This window comes from Peromyscus californicus, unplaced genomic scaffold (genome assembly GCF_007827085.1).
Source record: "Peromyscus californicus insignis strain IS unplaced genomic scaffold, ASM782708v3 Scaffold_3__1_contigs__length_106647218, whole genome shotgun sequence".
Taxonomy (NCBI): Eukaryota; Metazoa; Chordata; class Mammalia; order Rodentia; family Cricetidae; genus Peromyscus; species Peromyscus californicus.
In genome coordinates, this window is record NW_026294551.1 from 77,229,337 (window position 1) to 77,245,743 (window position 16,407).

Consider the following 16,407-nt stretch of genomic DNA (forward strand, 5'->3'; position numbering starts at 1 on the left):
CCAGACCTATAATCTCAGCACTTGGGAAGCTGGGGTGGAACATTGTTAGTTCAAGGCCAGCCTGGGCTACAAAGTAAGAACTCATGATTCTCCAGCCTCAGCCTCCTGAGTGCTGGCATACAGTTTTAATTAGTGGGAAAATGCTACCCCCAACATATAACCAGTTCCTCTCCAACTTTACTCAAACTGATTCCATATTCCAAATAAGCTGCATGTTTAATTTGGAAGGAAAGCACAGTATATAACCTTAGACTATCTACAAATACACCGTCAATCCTTACTTATACAAACTCCAGGAGCAGCTACTTCACACTTGTAGTTGCTAAATGAAGTGCCAACATCTAGCATTCTAATGAGCACACTGCTGCCGTAATTGAGACTCCTCCTGAGTAATCAGCTAAACTGAAGGAGGCTGGGGTACAACAGGAGTGCGGAGCACAGGTGTGAGCCGGGACAGGAAGTGCTCCTAGCAGGAATGCCTTCTCTGAGAGCCATTTATTGACACACTCAGAACAAATATGCTTTGACTGTTGTCTGTTCGTACTTAATTGATTTAAGGAAAGCAAACTGCATTGCTGTGGGTAAAAAACAACAGATACCTAGATGTGCTCTTAACCTCCGAATCTCTGCTATGCACTTCATAAACCGTGCTCTCTTATTATCTGAAAACAGGAAGCCAGGCTGAGGACGCTGCTTAGCTGGTAGAGTGCTTGTACACACAGGCACTAAAAAAAAAGAGGGGCACGATTTAAGTAACCTCTTTTCATGCAGATCAAAAAGTGTCTGCAGACACACAGGGTGAGGGGGAGGAACACAGACAAGCATGTAAACGCTGGCCACTACGGACAAGGGGTTCAGGAATGCCCCATCATAATTTCTACAACTTTCATTTCAAAAAGCAAAAGTTAGACAGTGTCTTCTAGACATGACAGTTTAGGCTGTACCCACGAGATTAACAGCGTGGTTGCTGAAACAAGACCTGCATGGTGACAACACCTGTTGACACACCAATGTGGACCAGGAAGATTTCACAAGTCCCTACATTACGTGAAGAAATACAGGCATTCAGTGTGCTGAGGGAGGGAGAATTAAGTTTTTTCCAAGGACAAGGAGCGTCCTGGTAGGTTTTCCAAACTTTAGTAGTCAACCTTAAACACATTATGAGCAACACTACACTAAATAGACTTGGGTTATTTTTACATATACACCTACATGTATACATACCTACATATTAGATATGTGACTGTATGTCTAAAAATAATAATTATAGAAAAGGTCATGTATTTAGAAGGGCAAGGGAGGAGCTGGTGGGGAGGGGGTAGGGGTGAAAATTATATAAGTAAAACACTCATACATAAAATTGTAAAAAAAAGAAAAAAGAGGTAGGCTGGAGATTTGGCTCAGTGGTAAAGAACACATCTTGCTCTTGCCAAGGACCTGGATTCAGTTCCTAGCACTACATGGTGGCTCATAACCACCTGTAACTCCAGTTCTAAGGACTCTGACACCTTCTACTGGCCCCTGAGGGTGCAATAAACTCAAGTAAGTGTGTGTGTGTGTGTGTGTGTGTGTGTGTGTGTGTGTGTGTGTGTCACACACACAATACATTTTAAAATTAAAGTTAAATCAGGGGCAATGGATATAGCTTAGTTGGTAGAGTGCTAGTCTAGCATGCAGAGGCCCCAGGCTCTATCCATAGCACTACATAGAAACAGGAGTGCGAGCACACATCTGTCATTCCAGCAGTGGGGAGGCAGGGGACCAAAAGTTCAAGGTCATCCTTGCTGACATATTAAATGTTAGGATAGCCTGGGCTATGTGAGAAAATGCCCTTACTGTCCATGCGGCAATGTGCTACCGAACAGTTTAAAACAATCAGTTTATCTTACATGACCTCTCTCAATAATGCTGTATGCATAGACTAGCTGCTTTTAAGTAAACTCGTTTTTTTGTTTTTGTTTTTTTTTAAAGAAAGGACAGTGTGGTGTTATTCTCACCAGGGGGTATCATACGTTAAACTGTTTTACAAACAGGTCAAATATTCAAGGTACTTTAAAAAATGAGCATAGCCTAAGAATTTTATTTGCATGAGATTCTAATTCTAATTGGAATTACAGACATAATAAAGTAGTCACTAGTAAAATTGCTACATTTAAAATAGGTTAAAATGCTATAAAAATACCATACAGTACTTACTTATTCATTTATAAACAGGGTCTCACTATGTAGCTCTGGCTGGCCTAGAACTGACTGGCCTCAAACTTAGAGACCCACCAGACCCTCCCAAGTGCTGGCATTCAATGTCTGTGCCACCATGCTTGGGTAAATAAATTTTAAATTTCTATGAATTAAAACTAACCTGAAAAATACTTAGTTGTATTTGTAACTTTGGGTTATAACTTTGACAAAATTCTTACGAATCTGTTGGGGGAGGGTTTTAAATGTGGAAGCCAGAAGACAACTTACAGAGGCTGCTTCACTCCTGCTACTTCACAGGTTCCGGGAATTGAACCTGGACTATCAGGCTTGGTGACAAGTGCCTCTGAGCTACCTTGATGACCCTGGGTTATAACTTTTCAAGCTATCTCTCAATGACAAAATTAAAAACAAACAAACAAAACCAAAACCTTGAAGAACAAAAATCTACTGAGAGCACAATGATAAAATCTTTTCCGAATAAATCAGCTCATTTAATCCTCTAACAGATCCAGAGGCAAACTATACCGATTCCACACAGAAGCAGCTGTCTCCCCTTCCAATGACCTCAACCACCACTCATGAAAAAATAAAACTGACATGCAAAGGAATCTGACAAGCTCTGTTACACTCATGATTAGCTATCTTTTTAGGCAGTACCTTACCTAAAACATTTAAGGTAGTTTTAGCAAATGCACTATCTTACTCTAAGGTTGAAAAAAGAAAACCCCAAAGGAAAGCCATATAACAGAATGATCAAACATCCAGCACTTAGGAGGTAGGAAATTCCCTTTGTGGACTTTGATTCTATCGCTTATAAACTGTTGTCACTATTGGCCAATGAATTTCAGATACAGTACCAAATATCCCCTAAATTGGTAGTCTATGACTCGAAAACACTCCCAACAGAAAGACAATAGGAACTATGTATTTCAACAGGGGAATGTCCAGGACACCACCTCTGGAAACACAAACAGGGTCTTGGATAGCTCAGACTAGCCACAAACTTGCTAGTCTGCCAAGGCTGACCCTGAACTCCTGATCTACCTCTCAAGTGCTGGGAGGACAGACGTGTGTCACTGCATCCAGCCTCTTTTTTCATTTTTACCTGTGATTAAACTCATATACATTACTAAATCCTCAAGATTAGGCTTGGCTTTTTTGACATAAAGGCTAACAAGGTAAAACCACAAAATAATTATATTTCAAATTATTGACTTTGGACTATTTAGTGAGGGCAAAAGAGGACTCTCTGTCTTTCCTAACAAACGCACATTGCTGTCCACAGAGGCTGGGAATCACCTGGGAGCAGCTTATCACCAGTGAGGGGGGGTGTCATCTGGCTTTTGGTAGCTCACTTGAATTTCTTTCGGCAGTCATGATTAAACAGCAGGATCTTTATCAGGCTTTGGCTCGGCCTGGTTCTTCCAAGAGTCTGGCTTTGTGTCATACTTGAAGTATCCAAACTGGAAAAGCATCCCCTATTATAGTGTTTCTTTTTCATGTGCAACTTCACAGAGTCCCAGAGTCCACTAGAACCCTAAGGTCTGGCTTCATGTTGTCCAGAACTCTGCAGAGCTCTTTAGAAACTTAGACTTCTAAAAATCTGCTGAATACCAGAAAGCTCTCAACAGTGTATCCAGTTACTATGTAACATTTAAATATCTGGAATGGATTAGAAAAGCACAGTATCTAGACAAGTAGATACAAATCTAAGATGCTATTTCTAAGTGGTCCATTTTGAACATAAGAAACACTAGGAAAAAGTAGATAGTAATCCAATCAGTATGGGAATATCAAAGTAACCATAGTACAAAAACCAAAGGACTGGGAAACTGAAGATTTATGGAAGTTATTCACCAATGATGACTGATTCTACATTGTGATACTTCCCACAAAAGGGACAACATTCTTTGAGACTGATGCCAGAGAATGCCTTCATGACAACAGCGAAAGTTTCCTCTCTCACATATGAAATAGTCTGTTTTTCCCTCCATTTTGGGTCAGGTAATGTAAAGATGGTACATGGGATATTGCAGGAGAACAGTATAATTCTCTTCTGTGGAAGGTGCATTGGGAAAAAAGGCTGTCAAGTTTGATTCTGAGTCTTAATTAGCAAATACGTTTTCCAGGTAAATCTCAATTTGCAAAAGGTATACATGAGTAACTCACCTTTAGGATAATGAATGAGACAAGTTTGTCAGGTGATTTTTAGGAAAAACTAGCAAAGACTTAAGATGTACATCCTAAAGGCAGATGAGATTTTAGCCTAGTCTACTTTCCAGGTCTGTTACCTTAGAATGCACCTAGACTTATGTATCCCATTTTCTTATTAGAACATTAAACTCGAAATACATGGTATACATGTATGAAATTGTCAAACAATAAAAGGTACTTTAAAATGATTTTATTATTTTTTTTAAAGATTAAAAAATAATCTGTGTCCTGCTGAGCAGTGGTGGCACATGCATTTAATCCCAGCACTCAGGAGGCAGAGACAGGATCTCTGTGAGTTCAAGGCCAGCCTGATCTACAGAGTTCCAGGACAGCCAATGCCACACAGAGAAACACTGTCTTAAAAAACCAAACCAAACCAAACAAACAAAAAATCTGTGTGCCTGGAGTTCAGAGGCTAGAAGAGTATTCGATCCCCTAAAATTGGAATTGCACATGGCTGAGCCACCATGTGGGTGCTGGGAACGGAACTCGGGTCTTCTGCAGGAGCAGCAAATGTTCTCAAATACTGCCCCTCTCTCCAGCCCCAAATTTAAAAATATTCATTATTTTAAAAATTTATTTTATGTGAGTGAATGTTTTGCCTGCATGTGTGTATGCCTGGTGCCCCACAGAAGTTATAGGAGGGTTTTGGATCCCCTGGAATGGAGTTATGGATGATTGTGGTTCCCACCTCTATGTGGGTGCTGGGAACTGAACTCAGGTCCACGACAAGAGCAGCAAGTGCTCTTAACTGCTGAGCCATCTGTCCAGGCCCCCCCAAAGATATCTGGAAGGAAGGAAGGAAGGAAGGAAGGAAGGAAGGAAGGCAAAAAGAAAGAAACCTGAACACTGATGGCCATTTACTTGGTACTTAACCAATGATCAGTCATTGTTGACCTTTATTACTAGAAATGTCCTGATTTAAAGGACAGTCTAACAGATATCAAGTTAGCAAGTTTAACAAATTCATTCAAAACCATTTAGGAAGTATCCACTGCACCTCATGATGTTTTAGCATTTAGCAATAAAGAGCAGGAACTAAAACAGACAACTACACATAAACTGAAGGCAGGCAGACATAGGGCCAGTGCGTGAGTGTAGATTCTGAAATACAGAAGCCCAGGGCAGTGGTGAGACATGAGGTCAGAGAGAGTCTGCTCATGGGGCTGAGATGAGAAGCCACTGGAGGATTCTGAGCAGAACTGACTGCTTTTCTGCTCTTATCAGACATACCTTTGCTGCATAGTGCAGACAGCCTGGAACCTTCGATCCTCCATCCAGCCTTAGGCTCCTTAGCACCAGGGTTACAGGGGTGCTACACCATGTGCAGTCTGACTGCTCTACTGCCCTAGGGAGTGTCTTATAAACTCTACTATAGGTGTGCAGAACGTGTGTGTTTGTCAGAGCACACATGCCACAGTACATGAGTGGAGGTCAGAGGACAACTCTGTGGTGTCAGTTCTTGCTTTCTACCTTTACATGGGTTTCATAGATCAAACCCAGGGCTCCAGACTTGGAGAGCAAATGCCTTTACTAACTCAATCACTGAACCATCACACCAGCCCCGATACAAACTTTTATTTGGCTTCATGATAAATGAGCTACATGCCAAAAGCCCATTCAGTACCAAACATGAGCTAAACATGCCAAATTAAGAATATGATTTAAGTGTCTGAAATGCAAGTAAGACATGACTTTATCCAAACAACTATATGTCACCTGAAAATAGACAAATATGAATGATAGCAGACACCATAATCCCAGTACTTGGGGCTGAGGCAGGAGATCACAACCAAGTTTGAAGCTAGCCTGGACATATAATGAGGTTAAAAAACAAGCAAAGACAATAACGAAATCTGAGAAAAATTATAGAAAGCACCAGCAAGCCTGATGTATTATTTTTCAGATTTGCTAAAAATGCATGAAATGTCAAGAAAAATAAGATAAAATAAAACTGAACGTGGCTGGGCATGATGACCATGTCTTTAATTCCAGCACTTGGGAAGCAGAGGCAGGCAGATCTCTGTGAGTTCCAGACAGCCAGGGCTATGTAGAGAGACCCTGTCTCAAAAAATAAAAGAAAACAAAACTTACAATGCATGAACTTACAATGCATGTTTCTACCATGAAAATATAAAGCTCTCTAGATGAGAGATGAATAAAATGTTACAAAAGCATGTGCACAAACTGACCAACCACAGTGAGTGTGTACATATCATCAAACACTGAACTTCGGATGTAAAGTTCCTACCTCGCATACACAGAGCCCTGAGTTCGATCCCTAGCCCTGCACTGTTCAAGTGTGATGGCATTCCTGTCATCCCAGTAGTTGGGAGGTGGAAGCAAGATGATCAGAAGTTCAAGGGAGCACATGGTCAGTGTGGGTTACATGAGACTCTGTCTAAAGAAAACATTATAGTTGGATGTGCTGGTTCATGCCTTTAGTCTCAGCACCCGGGAGGCAAAGGAAGCTGATCTCTGTAAGTTCATCCACAAAGAGTTCTAGGCCAGGCAGGGCCACATAGTGAGACCTTGTTTTTATTTATTTATTTTTTTTTTTAAGAAAAGAAAAAGCGGGGGCTGGAGAGATGGCTCAATGGTTAAGAGCACTGACCGCTCTTCCAAAGGACCCGGGTTCATTTCCCAGCACCCATATGGCAGCTCACAACTGTTTGTTAACTCCAGTTCCAGGGGACCCTTACACAGACATACACACAGACCACCAATACACATAAAATAAAAATAAATTATTAAAAAAAAAAAGAAAAAGCCAGAAAAATTATTTATATTCAAATTATACACAGCATTTAATTGTTCTACGTTAAGAAATTAACAAAAATTAATGTCAAAAGACATTTTAAATAATTAGTTACTAGACTTTGAAGTGAAATACAAAACCTGTTGTCACACACTAACAGAATCATATTAATGATTAATAAATCATTAATTTAATCTACTCAGAAGTAGCTACATTTGGGTCCAACATGAGAATATGTCCTATTCCTTTATCTGTACTCCCACAACTTTCAGAAGAGCCCCAGTGAGTTTAAAAAGACTTCACTGTAAAACTAGAAAGCCCTTTTTCTAACGAGTTTTCTTCACATATGCTACTCATTCACTGTCAAGTGATCATGTATTGGGGATGGAGAGATGGTTCAATACTACTTAAAGCTCTTGCAAAGAACCAGGGTTGGGGCCAGGTGGCGGTGGCCCTTTAATCCCAGCACTCGGGAGGCAGAACCAGGCGGATCTCTGTGAGTTCGAGGCCAGCCTGGTCTACAGAGTGAGATCCAGGACAGGCACCAAAACTACACAGAGAGACCCTGTCTCGACAAAAAAACAAAAAAACAAAAAACAAAAAGAAAAAAAAAGAACCAGATTTGGTTCCCAGCACCACATCAGGTCACAAACACCTGTAATTTCAGTTCCAGGAAACCAATTCCCTCTGACCTCTAAGTGCACATAAATTCATGCAGGCACCACATTCAGATAAATAAAAATTAAATCTTTTAAAAGAGAGAAACTGTGTACTTGTTACCACATATTTGAGTGGTATCTTAGTGCCCAGTTTAAGGATGAAATGGCAGCTCCAATTGACATTCATAAAATCTTTTTATGTTTTAGATAAAATGTTTTACATTGGCAATATTTTTAAAATCTTAGGGAAATACAAAACAAGCTGAACGGCACAGTAGAACTGGCAGGTGCGAACTGCAATATGTCTTTCCAAACACTTCCATCTTCAATATGTTTTCTGAAAGAATACCCTGTAATATGCGTCACAATATTCAAGAAAGAGCATCTATGAGTTGGTAAAAAAATAACACAATACATGCACAGCAGTGTTTAAGACAAAAGGCTGAGCATAGTGGCACACACCTATGATGCTAGCATTCATGGCAGGGGAAGCTGAGGGCAAACGGGTGAGAGTTAGAGACCACCCTGTATCACACAGCCAGTCCTTGTCTAGTGAGATCTTCTCAGAACAAAATAAGAGCTAAAAATAAAAACCAAACAACAAAAGAATGCCACTGAGGGGCTGGAGAGAGGGAGGGCTAGAGGTTAAGAGCACTTGCTGCTCTTGCATAGGACCTGGGTTTGGTTCCCAGCACCCATGTGGCAGTTCACAATAGTCTCTAACTCCAGTTCTAGAGAATCTGCCTCCTCCTTCTGGCCTCCACAGGAACTGCATACAAGCAGTGCACATACATAAATGCAAACACTTATACACATAAGATAAAATACATCTTTTTAAGAAGCCCATTGTAAACAATGAGCTCATCATTAGGACACAGATCTTACATACTAGTAAGTAATCTATTATATCTTTATTCTCTTACTGCACTCAATTTCCTCAGTGTTAGTGATTACTATAACAAAACAGTAACAATATATTTCCCAAGAGGTACTAGATATCAGGGTATTTTTTAAAAAAGGTTTCATGTGTAACACCCATGAACCTGTAAAACAAATAAGCATGTCTTAGTTTACAGTTGGAGGGGTACTGCTCCAACATCCACAACTACTGTTTCTCTGCAGTGGTCCCAAGATTTCAATCCATGTCTTACTTCTGATCCACCAGTGGCATCCAGATTCAGTAAGCACTACCTAGAGACAGCTGAATGTGGTGGGAAGTGTCTTTGGCTAGGAAAGATCAATGAACATTACAGAAAAACTAGGCTAACTAAAGAAATTTCATAGAAAGTGGTAAGAGTATTGTACTCCTAGAAAGTGAAATAACATACAGCTGGGACTAAACGGCCTTAACTCTGTGCACAAGAAACACCAGAAATCATAAAAATGAACTTCTAAACTAGGAAGCAGTCTTGCTCCCTCAGATTGGAGCTTGAACTTATCAACTGACTAGACATAATTGTCATTTTACAGGTGATACAGTGGACAAGAACATTTACACACTACTATGGGATAGAATTTGCAAAATCCTGACTTCGAGAAATGCAAATAACCTAGGCTCACCTGTGGTGGTATTGTGTTCCCCAAAATATTGTGCACCCTAATAAACTTATCTAGGGTCAGAGACAGAACAGCCACTAGATACAAAGGCTAGAAAATGGTGGCACTCACACCTTTAATCCTAGCATTCCAGAGGCAGAAATCCATGTGTTCAAGGATACAGCCAAGCATGGTAACTCACGCCTTTAATCCCAGAAAGCGAGCCTTTAATCCCAGGGAGTGGTGGTAGAAAGCAGAAAGGTATATAAGGCATGAAGACCCGAAACTAGCAGCATTTGGCTGGTTAAGCTTTTAGGTTTTGAGCAGCACAGTTCAGCTGAGAGCCACAGAGGCTTCCAGTCTGAGGAAACAAGATCAGTTGAGAAGTTGGCCAGGTGAGGTTAGCTGTGGCTTGTTCTGTCTCTCTGATCTTCCAGTGTTCACTCCAATACCTGGCTCAGGTTTGATTTTATTAATAAGAACTTTTTAAGATTCATGCTACACTCACCAATAAACAAACAAGTAGGAAGAGATTTAGAAGAAAAAAAAAGATGCAGTCTGACTTACAAAATAAGAGAATCAAGGGAAGATTGGCATGTCTGGCAGTATTACTGAGGAAGCAAGAGGAACTAGGAGATACATCTACCAATCAGAACATTAGAAACAAATTACAGGGCTGGAGAGGTGGGGCTCAGTGGTTAAAAGTGCTTGCAACTCTGTAGAGGACTGGAGCTCTCACAGAGGACCAGCGTTTGGTCTCTAGCACCTGCATTGGAAGGTTCACAACTGACTGTAACTCCAGCTCCAGGAGATCCAACATTCACTTCTGATCTTCAATGGATACTACACTCGCATATGCACACCTCACACACAATAACAAAATGGCCAGGCATGGTGGCAAATTCTATATAGCTATATATATATATATATATATATATATATATATATATATATATATATATATATATATACAGCCAGACTTTGTCTCATTAAAAAAAAAAACCAAAAACAAAAACTAAATAAAAAATAAAAAAGAATCATGAACAGTTAAGAAATATAAGACCAGACATTTGATACCAAGGAATCACCTTCCATTTACGAGGCTGACAATGGTATCATGGTCATGAATGAACTCAGTGACTCCTAGCTGATTATGGGGACTCACACCTTGATCCCAGCACCCTGGGCACTGAAGCAGAAGGCTGTTGCAAGCTAGAAGCCAGTCTGAGCTACACAGGGAGTTCTAGGTCAGCCAGGGCTACACAGCAAGATCCTGCCTCAACAAACAAACACACACGCACACACACAAAAAAAATAAGTAAGACAACTCCTCACGTTTTAGGAATTGGTTCATTTATAGAATGGATAAAATGATACGATATCTGTGATTTTCTCTAAAATGCCATTTATCCTAGGTTACACAGACTGTGTCCCACCTAGCCGCCCCTCAAAAGAAAACAGGCATGCATGAATACAGGCAGCATAAAGAACTTTTAAAATATTCTAGAAGCTTTATTTTACTTTTCATATCTAGATCTTTGATGCTGGCACTTATTTTTAGCTTTTATTATACCAAATTTCAAATATGGCTTCCTGAATACTAAGCACTTTACCAACTAAGCTGCATCCTCATTTTTCCTTTTCTTAAAGGGATTATTAAAGATCATAAAAGAGTATGAAAAATAATACAGGAGCGTGTACACACACACAGACAACTGTGAAGCCATACTGTTAAAAGCAGGAGTATGACTAGTACACTCTTGCTTAAAATAAAAATGGCTGAGTACCTGTAGTGGACATATTAGTAAACATACAAAAGCCACCTGTAAACTAACACCAAAGCGCATACCAAGAGGTACGGGGCAGGTAAAGGCTTTTAAGAGGCACCCTGGGAGTAGCACTAAGCTCGCTCACGGAAGCTCCTGAAAATTACCCACGAAATACTGGCAGAAAGGAAACTAACTCATCTTTCTCTGGAATTAAATTCTTAATACCTACTGTGTCCTGTTACCAGAAGAAAAGGAGGATAATTAATTCATTGTCTCAGTGGCAACAATTCTCAACAACTGGTTCGGAGCAGTTGTTCTCAGAAGATCAGAGCTGACAACCACCTTCTCATCTTTGATTTCAAGTTCCAGGAACTGAATGAAGAAGACTTACTGGCCAGATGGAGATAAACAAGAGTGGGGGATGAAAGAAAAGCAAACCCAAGGCTGTCCCCGTGGCAGTGGAGTGCAGCAAAGTTCTCTCTCTGCCAAGTATGGAGCGCACTGCACAGGTCCCACAGCACTAATCTAAGACAACAAATGCATATCTGTTCAAATAACTGAAGAAGAGACTCTCTCTGAAGAGCAAAGTTTCCCATGGAGGCAGTCGGACAAGAGCAGTGCACACAGCTCTATCACAACAGCTAAACATCTAGGAACCGAAAACGAGCAATGTACGGCAAGGAAAATAACTAAGGGGTAGAGGAGATCTCTAATCAAGAGAATAACTTAAAACCGACTGTCTGCTGCAGATGCCTTGACCTTAACAGCCAGGGCTGTTTAAACAACTATGCTAAGAAAGGGCTGCTGGTGGAACACATGGCTCCCTGGACGGAAAGAGAAGGGTTAGCTGGCTTGCAGAGTCAGCAGCAGCTTCTCTGTACCCGAACCATGCATGTCACTTTTGCCACATTCCCCAAATGCCCAGAGAAAAATGCTACAGAGCTACAGAACTTTCACTTCATACCTCGTGTAGGATTACGAATAATAAACGGGTTCAATTTATTACAGTTTTGAATTCAGGTCACAGATAACAAGGCCTAGCTAGCTGCGGCTGGAAGTTTCTTCACTTATCCTTTCCCGCCACAGCTGGCCCTGTAAGCAACTAGACAAGACAGGGAAATGGCTGTCCTGGACTCTGGCTGGCCTATGTGGCCTCCTTTGCTTTCCTGCCGTTTTATAATGTTCCACTCTAGACCCATTTCATTCCACCAGGAGGTGCAGCCAGAGGGGCACTCGACCCTGACTTCCCAGAAGAAGGCGTCAGACTATCAAGGGCCAGCGTTTGAAACCCCTCCTTACTTTTGAGCATCGCCACAGCACAGAACCCAAGGGGTGCTCTGGGGAGCGGAAATATTCGGAAAGAATACATTTCTCTTTTTGAAATAAGTCACATTTGCTAGCGGGTATATGCTAAAGTAAGTTTTCCTGAGTCATGAGCTGTACTTATTGATTGCTTCAAACATTTAAATATAACTTTATTGGCCATATTTTTTGGTTATCCTTTGCAGTACTCAGTACTTCCACATATCAGGCAAGCACTCTACTACTGAGCTATAGTCCTCATTTTCTTTTTCTTTGAGACAGGGTCTCCCTTAGTCCAGCTGGCCTCCAAGGGGCTGTGTAGCAGAGTGACCCTGAACTGATCTTGTTTCTCCTGCCCACGTGCTGGGATTACAGGTATGTGCCTCCATCCGGAGCTTTTAAGAAAATGTACTTGCTGCCCCTAGCACTGGAACTGAACCAAGCAGAGCTCGGCCATTGAGTTATAGCCTCAACCTTTGATTATCATTAAATAAGTAAAGAAACATTTATTTCATTGTCAGCTCTGTGTGTCTGTGTGTTTGTGTCTGTCTGTCTTTCTGTCTGTGGGGGGTGGGGATTGGCACACGATCATGAAGGCCAGAGGCTTCAGATTGATTGTGAGCTGCTTGATGTAGGTGCTGGGAATTATTCTGGTCCTCCAGAAAGGCAATACATACTCTTTTTTTGTTTGTTTGTTTGTTTTTTTGAGACAGGGTTTCTCTGTGTAGTTTTGGTGCCTGTCCTGGAACTCACTCTGTAGACCAGGCTGGCCTCGAACTCACAGAGATCCGCCTGGTTCTGCCTCCCGAGTGCGCCACTGCTGCCCGGCACAATACATACTCTTAATAGATGAGCCATCTATCTCTCCAGGCCTCTTTGATTACCATTAAAATAATAATAATAATAATAATAATAATAATAATAATAATAATAGTAGTAGTAGTAGTAGTAATAATAATAATAAACATTCTTTTCAAACTAAATTGCCTCTGGAGGACCACGATTTTCCAAAATTTGCTTGCTAATGTGAAATGCTAGTTTTAGTTATTGTTTTCTTTGATGGAGATTTATTTCGTTAAGTACCCAATGAAGTTGAAGTTGCACCTAGACTATGACCATCATTTTACAAATAAGAAATCTGAAGTTTGGTGTCATTCTGCCTTAAATTATATACAGGGCTGGTTAGAGGCAGTGCCAGAACCTGAACTCCTTATTCCTATCATAGTCTGGTAATCTAGCTACCAGAGCGGCCATATTAATCACTTGACCATTTCCTCCTCTGCCAGTAACCTCATCCCTCTAATAAACCAATCAGCCATTCTATGGATGTGTTTCATCCCCATCATAGTTTTTTGAAGCATACAGTTCTGTACCATGGTTCTGTATGATGCTTATATTTTAAAGAATTTTTCGTCCTGCCAGTTAAAAGACAAAGATCAAATGCTGAGCACTCATCAGTAAGACTGCCTCCTGTCTTAATCTCAGTGTGTCAGGTCCACAGGAGAACTTCGGGAAGTTCTTAGTGACAACATTCTTACACATCCTTGAGTAAGTTGGCTCAAGGCTGCAATCCACACTGGGCAGAAGCAAGAAAGAAGACTTCAAACTCTGCAGCATCACACATTTGGCTGGGGGTAGGGTGGCGGTGGGTGTCTTAGTTATTTTCTTCAGCTATCCTCTGACTTTGAAGCAGAGGTACAGCAGTTTTATAGAGACTTCTTTCAACTTTTAAACTAAGTTGGATTCTACTTCATATATGACACCCTGAAAACAACCATGGATCTGGAAAAGACATGATTTTTCTCTTTGGTAAACCAAAACAGAGTTTACAAATGGCGAAATGGCCCCATATAAATTTCTGAACACTTAATGGAAACATGAACAATAAGACCACTAAAACAAACTCTTTTCCAACTTGCAGCTTCTCAGTGAGGTTTATCTCACTTCAAAGTCAGGAGCACACTGACATGAACATGTTTTGCTATAAAGAATCAGATGAAATGGAAGCCCTTAGCTCTACATCCTCACAGCTTAACCGGGGCATAATTATCTTCATTCTGAACCAGAGAAGATGGGAGTGCTACAAGGCTAAGAGCCCAGCTCTTTCAGCTGTGAAAACAGTACTCTTGAAACACCCGACCAACTTCTTGGGTGGTGAAGCAAATCTGCACTGTCAAGCTCTGGTTCCATCTGAGGCCTTCTCCAAGTTGCTGCGAAATATGTTGTTTTCTGGGGTCAAGAAGAGCCTCTTCACTTCCTGGTTTTAGGTTAGGAGGATGGCTCAAACTGTTTTCTTACCACACTAATTGCATAATCACAAAAACTCAAAAGGAAGAGGGCTGGTTAAATATTTAAACTCTTGTTTCCTGGTGACCTAGAAGACCTACTGTTCTATTCGATATGCTCAACTTAGGGGTTAAGGGTTTCTCAGCATACTAAGGACACTGGAGTTATTTCTGTCTAAAAGGAGTTAAAAGCAGGTCAACAGGCTATCCACACTTGGCCTTTCTTTTTTAGAGAAATTTTTATTGAAATGATGTCTTAATGAAAACGAATGGAACAAGCGACCCGCTCAAAACTAAGAGTAGTGGGAAAGTTAGAGGGAAACAATCAAGAAAAGTTGTCTGGTCATCTGCTTTCACTCAGTGTGAAAAACCAGAAGGGCGAGTCTCCTCTTCGGCAACTCCAGCCTGCCCACAATGACCACTTGTTACACCTCCCACCCAGTCCACTGTGGGTTCACTGGCAATTAAAAGGACTCTAAGGGGCAAACCCGGCCAGGCCTAAGGTGTCTCTGGGTTATATATACCCTGAGGGGGACGGTGGACGGGGTGCATCGCGTCCCCTCGCCCCCAAGCCCGGCCTGGTGTCCAGGAGGCCAAACTCTAGGTTGGGTACGATCAAAGAATCCGCCTGCCGGGAGAGGGGTAGGGGCGCGGCGAGGACGTCCCGGGGAGCAGGGATACGAGTGGGAAGGGAAGGTTTGCACTACGGGAGGATCAGGAACCGAGGCCCAGGCCCGCAGCGGCCGCCGCCATCACCAGGCCGCGGGGCGGGGGGCGTGCCTCGCGCCCCCGCGCGCCGGACCACCGTGCGCAAGCTCCCCGCCCCCGCCGCGGCCCCGGCCGCAACTGCCCCCCGCTACTCACGCTTTGTCCACCAGCTCCCGCACTTTCCACATGTTCAGCATCGCGCCCCGCGCGGCCCGGCCCGCTGCCGCCCGCCGCCGCTCCCCACGGACCCCGGGACGCCTCCGCGCCGGGGCTGGTCCAGGCCCGGGTCGCCGCCGCCACCCGCCGCCGCGAACTCTCCCTCGCTGGAGCTCCTTCTCCCAGCTACAGCCACGGCGCCTCCGGTGACACGTCGAGACGCGGCCGCACCGGCGCTGCGTGGAGCGGAAGTGGCCGGCTTTCCGCCCGCGCCGCGCGCCGCACGCCGGGAATTGTAGTCCGCGCCTAGCGCTCCAGAAGCGCGGGAGGACTAAGGTTGCCGTGGTTTGGGGACCTCTGACAGAGCCTTCAGGTGATTGTCATCACAGTGACAGTTGCAGGACTTACTCACGTTCACCTTCTTCAGATGCACAGCGCGGATGCTAAGCTTAACTGCTCAGGTGTGCTCGGCGTGCGTGTTCTTCCTTTACGCACGTGTCTCTGCATTTGCTTCCAAACATCCAGATGTCTATACTTCACTGAGCCTGGGATTCCAGCTCTGACCAGTGAAGAATTTTATTCTAAATTCTTTTCCACTCTAGTTCTATGTTCTACAATGATTTTATATGTAGACAGTTACCTGGTACCCTTGTTGGATACTTTGTTACAAGCCTCAGAAACTCAGCTCATAATCGTTGGGAAACCAGAAAGCCAGCACTAAATATACACAGCATACCTTTGTGTATTTTATGTGATGCACCCAAGGACTTTGTAGTTTTAATTTCTAAAAGCATACATACACACTGCTCGCTGAGATCTGC

The 16,407-nt window shown here is 42.4% G+C and overlaps 1 protein-coding gene across 2 annotated transcripts in view; it reads right to left on the reverse strand.

The window, feature by feature from the left end:
- Nucleotides 1-15,727, reverse strand: part of Clint1 (clathrin interactor 1) — a 61,887-nt gene extending 46,160 nt beyond the window's left edge. For both annotated transcript variants that reach the window (XM_052758370.1, XM_052758369.1), the window contains exon 1: nucleotides 15,587-15,727. In XM_052758370.1, coding sequence (XP_052614330.1) covers nucleotides 15,587-15,627 — 41 coding nt within the window. In that variant the 5' untranslated portion in view covers nucleotides 15,628-15,727. The remainder of the gene's footprint in view (nucleotides 1-15,586) is intronic.
- Nucleotides 15,728-16,407: the final 680 nt, after the last annotated feature.